General features: G+C 59.2%; 1 protein-coding gene across 1 annotated transcript in view; it reads left to right on the forward strand.

The window, feature by feature from the left end:
- The first annotated feature begins 4,593 nt into the window (after nt 1-4,593).
- Nucleotides 4,594-6,000, forward strand: part of EPG5 (ectopic P-granules 5 autophagy tethering factor) — an 83,833-nt gene continuing 82,426 nt past the window's right edge. Inside the window, exon 1 of the mRNA XM_081316317.1 lies at nt 4,594-4,678. Coding sequence (XP_081172443.1) covers nt 4,622-4,678 — 57 coding nt within the window. The 5' untranslated portion in view covers nt 4,594-4,621. The remainder of the gene's footprint in view (nt 4,679-6,000) is intronic.

The raw sequence follows: 6,000 nt of genomic DNA on the forward strand, positions 1-6,000 counted from the left end.
CCTGACAAAGAACTTGGCTCGTGGATTCATCCGGCCCTCGTCCTCGCCAGTGTCTGCACCCGTGCTCTTCGTCAAAAAGAAGTCGGGCGAGTTACGGCTTTGCTGTGACTACCGGAAACTCAACGCTATCACGGTGCGTAACCGCTACCCGCTGCCCCTCATCCCCGAGCTCTTGGACCGACTCCGGGAGGCTAAGATCTTCACGAAACTGGACCTGCGTGGAGCGTACAACCTCGTCAGGGTTCGGCCGGGTGATGAGTGGAAGACAGCGTTTGGTACTCGCTATGGACATTTCGAGTACACGGTGATGCCGTTTGGCCTGACCAACGCCCCCGCTGTGTTTCAGCATTTTATGAACGACATCTTTCGGGATCTGTTGGACCAGTTTGTTGTGATTTACCTGGACGACATCCTGATTTACTCCCCGTCGCGTGAAGCGCATCATCAGCATCTCCGTCAGGTCCTGCAGCGCCTCCGGAAACATCGGCTGTTTGCCAAGTTGGAGAAGTGCCAGTTCTACCAGGTGACCATTGATTTCTTGGGCCACCGCATTTCTCCCGAGGGCATCGCCATGGATCCAAGTAAAGTTGAGTCGTTGCAGAGTTGGCAACCCCCGCGTCGCGTGAAGGATGTTCAGCGACTTCTTGGATTTGCCAACTACTATCGGACATTCATCCCTGGCTTTGCTGCCTTGACAGCCCCCCTCACCCGGCTCCTGCAGAAGAAGACTCGGTTCCAGTGGAACGCCCCCGAACAACAGGCGTTCCAAGCTTTGAAGGACGCCTTCATGAAGGAGCCCATCTTGAAGCATCCTGACCCGCAACGGCCGTTTGTCGTGGAGGCGGACGCCTCCGACATTGCCATTGGGGCCGTGTTACTCCAGGCAGCGACGCCCAACGGTACCCTTTTCCCTTGCGCGTATCACTCTCGGAAATTGAATCCCTCGGAGCGCAACTATACCATCTGGGAGAAGGAGCTGCTGGCCATCAAGGCGGCGTTCGAGGCTTGGAGGCATCATCTGGAGGGGGCGCGGCATCAAATCGAGGTCCGGACGGACCACAAGAATCTGGAAAGTCTGCAGACCGTTCGGAATTTGAACCAACGCCAGATCCGGTGGTCCCTCTTCTTTGCGAGGTTTGACTTTCGGGTGCGATATATACCAAGCGGGCACAACCAGAGAGCGGATGCTCTGTCCAGGAAGCCCGAGTACACCCGAGTGGAAGACAAGCTTCCGCCCAGGACAGTGATCCCCGTCGAGTCTTTCGCTGCGGTACGGGAGCCGGTGGATATACGGGCTCGGATCCGGGAGGCGCAGCAGCAGGAGGCGTGGGTGGCTCAGCGGAAGGAAGAGGTGGGGCCAGATTCGCCTTGGTCGGTCACGGATGGACTCCTGTATTATCGTGACCGGCTCTATGTTCCAGGAGGGCCACTCAGGGGACTCGTCCTCAGCCAATGTCATGATAACCCGGCTGCGGGGCATTTTGGCCTGTTCAAGACTCTGAACCTGGTCTCCCGTACTTTCTGGTGGCCCCGAGTCCGACACGATGTCCAGTCTTATGTCACCTCCTGCGTCCCATGCAGGCAGGCCAAGTCAGCGACAGGGGCCCCGCCTGGTTTACTGCAGCCTTTGCCAACGCCCAAGAGACCCTGGGGGGCTGTGTCCATGGACTTTCTGACGGATCTACCCCCATCCTCCGGCTTCACGACAGTGTTTGTGGTGGTGGACATGTTGACCAAGATGGCGCACTTCATCCCCTGTCGCGGCTTACCGTCAGCTCGCGCCACTAGTCGCATGTTCATCCAACAGGTGTTCCGGCTGCACGGCCTTCCCGACAGGGTCGTCTCCGATAGGGGGGCCCAGTTTACAGCCCGCTTCTGGCAGGAGTTGATGCGGGCGTTGGACATTAAGGTTTGCCTCTCGTCCGCGCATCATCCTCAGACCGACGGGGGTACCGAGAAGGTCATCGGCATCTTAGAGCAGTATCTGCGCTGCTATGTTAACCTGCAGCAGGACAACTGGGTGGACTATTTGGCCATAGCCGAGTTTGCCTTTAATAACTCGCAACACACCTCCACGCAGATGACACCGTTCTTGGCCAACGTGGGTTATCACCCCAGGTTCTTCCCTCTTTCTCCCGTGGACTCACCGGAGCCGGCAGCGAACGAATTCATGGCGGAGTTACAGGCGATCCATCGGTTGGTGCGACGGCAGCTGGAGAAGGCCAAGGCCGACTACAAGAGGTTCGCCGATCGGTCGAGAAGGGATACGCCTCCACTATCGGTGGGGGATCGGGTCTGGCTGTCCACCAGGAACCTACCATCCACTCGGCCGGCGAGGAAGCTGGACCACCGTTACCTTGGACCGTTCCCAGTCGAGGCCGTCATCAACCCGGTCGCCTATCGTTTAACTCTGCCACGTTCCCTGCGCGTGCACCCCGTCTTCCATCGGTCCTTGCTGGTCCCCGAACGACCGGCCTGTCCACTTCGCCAGGCGGAACCTCCACCATCAGGAACTCGTGATGGAGGCAGCACCCCCGAGTACGAGGTCGCCAGCATCAGGGATTCCCGCTGGCTGAAAGGTCGCTTCCAGTACCTGATCGAGTGGAAAGGGTACGGGCCGGAGGACTTCACATGGGAAGACGCGACCGCCGTTCATGCCCCTGCGTTGGTGACTGCTTTTCACGAACAGTTCCCATCCCGACCGCATCCGGATCGGCAGACCCGAGGGAAGGGCCCTGCGGTGCGGGATAGTGTTGTGACTCAGGGCCAGCCGGTGGGTCCGACAGCCGGGTCCGATGTATCGGAGGACTCAGATGTGGGGGAGGAGGGAAACGAACCGGCTGATGATGATTTGGAGGCTTTGCAGAGTCCTCAGCCGGGGACCTCTTCTCAGCTGTGTGAGCCCGAGAGTGCGGAGGATGATGACCCACAGCTGGCCCTGTTCAAGGACGCCCGACGTAGGAGGCAGACGAGCAGGGACAAACAAAGAAAGACTATGGGACTCCTCGGGAGGAGGCACAGGGAGACCACGCCCTGAGCTCTCTATAAAAGAAGTGTTTGGGGAGGGGCTAGTTGCTGAAAGCAACTTTTTCGTTTGAGAAGACAAGCTCTTGTGTTTTGTTATCTGCGTCATTAAACCTTGGCAGAAGCCTTTTAGCCTTGGACGCTTTCCAGACTCGTCTCTTAATTAGGGGTTGGGAGAAGAGAGCTGGTCCAGAACACTCGGTGCCAGTTTGCGAGTGCAGAATCCCGAAAGAGAAGCCGCTCTCACTCATCGTGGCAAATAAACAACATTCACATTTCAAAACCCAGGCAAAGATCATTTTTTTCATTGCTTTCCTCGCATTTGCGTGCATTCACGAAAGGCACAGTCCTGCATTGCCTCCATTGTCCGGAATGGCCACAGGGCAGGGGTCTCCAATCTTAACGACTTTTAAAGACTCGTGGACTTCAATTCCCAGAATTCCCTAGCCAGCATGACTGGCTGAGGAATGCTGGGAGTTGAAGTCCACGAGTCTAAAGTGGTCGGAGACCCCTGGCATAAGAGTCTGCTGCCTGAGCAGCGGGTTGGACTAGAAGACCTCCAAGAGTCCCTTCCAGCTCTGTAATTCTGCTCTCTGCAGTCTCAGAAAGCCCAGGGTGGGGCCAAAGATGAAAGAGAAACCGATTTGTCTTCAAATAAGCAGGCATATACATAGAATGAAGGCTATTGCTAAGCACATTGGTTTGTGCTTAAATTGTAAGCCGCCCTGAGTCTTCGGAGAAGGGCGGGATATAAATGGGATTAAAATAAAAATAAAATAAAAATAAACTCCAGTCGACTTCTGGGGAGTTTAGGGACAATCCAGGGTGTCCCCGCTGCCCCCTGGAAAGAGAACGCAAACAATTTCCCACGTCTTCCCCTGGGATGTTTACAAATGAACTAGCCTGGCCTGGTGGGATTTCCTGGTGGTCTCCCATCCAAGCAGCCCTTCCCATTTGCTGTGCTGTTCCAATAAGCAGAAGCCTGCGAGCTGCTCCCACTTTCCTCTGCCCCCCCACCTCCCGAGGGTGCGCTTAAAACAGGGGAGCATCTCCAGCCTCCTAGGCCAGGGGTAGACAACCTCGGCTCTTTTATGACTCGTGGACTTCAACTCCCAGAATTCCTGAGCCAATTTTGGGAGTTGAAGTCCACGAGTCATAAAAGAGCCGAGGTTGCCTACCCCTGGCCTAGGCCATTCGCTTCTAGGGGCTGCTTTTAGCCGTGTTTCTGCATCTCAGAAGCCCGCCAGAGGTTTTGACTTCAACTCCCGCGATGCTCTGCTCCGAATTCGGCGTTCAGACTTCACCTCTTCCGGCTGGAGGATTCTGGGAGTTGAAGTCCATTTCCAGGCTCTCTGAGAGCGGGGGGGGGAGGGAATAACCAGGCGGGCGTGGCTACGCTGGGAGGTGGGCGTGGCTACGCCTTCGGAGGAGCCACCTCCTCCTCCGATTGGACGCGGGAGCCGCGGGGCGGGCGGCGCCTCTGCCCTTGGCTGCGTCGCGGGGCCCCGCCCCTTGGCTCACGTGACCCCGGCCGGGCTCCGCAGGAACAACAAGCCGGCGGGAGGCGGAGGGCAGCGGCGGCCGGACGGGCGGGCGGATGGCGGAGGCGGTCAAGCCCCGCAGCCGGAGCAAGGCCGGCCGGGCCAGAGCCAAGGTAACCCGGGAGGGCCGCGGGACTGCCTTGCCCACCGTCTCCCGCCCGTCCGCCCCGCACCAGGGGTCGCACCAGGCAGCCCATGGTTCCCGACGGACGTCGACGGGGTGGACTACAACGCCCCATCGCTCTCGGCGGGGGCTTAAAAGCGCCCCTCTTCCCAGCCAGCCGGGGGGAATGCGGGGGGGGGAGAGGGAGGGAGGGAGAGGGAGAGGGAGAAAAAGAGGGGAGGGAGAGAGAGAGGGGGAGGGAGAGGCAGAGAGGGAGAGGGAGGGAAGGGGAGAAGGTGGGGAGGAAGAGAGAGAGGGAGGGGGGAGAGAGGGGGGAGGAGGGGAGAGGGGGAGAAGGAGAGAGGGGGGAGGAAGGGTAAAAGAAGGGGGAGGGAGGGAGGGGGAGAAGGAGGGAATGGAGAGACGAAGGGAAGGGGAGAAAGGGAGGGGGAGGAGAGGGAGAGAGAGAGGGGGAGGGAGAGGCAGAGAGGGAGAGGGAGGGAAGGGGAGAAGGTGGGGAGGAAGAGAGAGAGGGAGGGGGGAGAGAGGGGGGAGGAGGGGAGAGGGGGAGAAGGAGAGAGGGGGGAGGAAGGGTAAAAGAAGGGGGAGGGAGGGAGGGGGAGAAGGAGGGAATGGAGAGACGAAGGGAAGGGGAGAAAGGGAGGGGGAGGAGAGGGAGAGAGAGAGGGGGAGGGAGAGGCAGAGAGGGAGAGGGAGGGAAGGAGAAGGTGGGGAGGAAGAGAGAGAGGGAGGGGGGAGAGAGGGGGGAGGAAGGGTAAAAGAAGGGGGAGGGAGGGAGGGGGGAGAAGGGGAATGGAGAGACAAGAAGGGAAGGGGAGAAAGGGAGGGGGAGGAGAGGGAGAGAAAAAGGGGAGGGAAGGAGAGGGGAGGGAGAGGGAGGGAAGGGGAGAAGGTGGGGAGGAAGAGAGAGAGGGAGGGGGAGGGGAGGGGGAGGGAGAGAGATGGGGAGAGGGAGGGAAGGGGACAAGGTGGAGAGGAAGAGAGAAGGAGGGAGGGGGAGAGAGGGAGGGAGGAGGAGAAGGAGAGGGGGGAGGAAGGGGTAAAAAGGGAGAGAGAGGGAGAGGGAGGGAGGGAGGGAGAGGGAGGGGGGAGAAGGAGGGAGTGGGGAGACAAGGGAAGGGGATGGAGGGAGAGGGAGGGGGAGGAGAGGGAGAAAGAGAAGGGAGGGAGAGGAAGAAAGAGGAGGCTTCATGTCCCCCTCCCTAAAAGGTAGGCCAACTGTGGATCCTGGGAGATGTAGTCCCACCCTCAGATCTCCCCTTTGGGGGGAGGTGAACGAAGCCTGGAAATATCATTAGAAGGGCCCAGTAA

The sequence above is a fragment of the Vipera berus genome (assembly GCF_964194415.1).
Source record: "Vipera berus genome assembly, chromosome: 2".
Lineage (NCBI taxonomy): Eukaryota > Metazoa > Chordata > Lepidosauria > Squamata > Viperidae > Vipera > Vipera berus.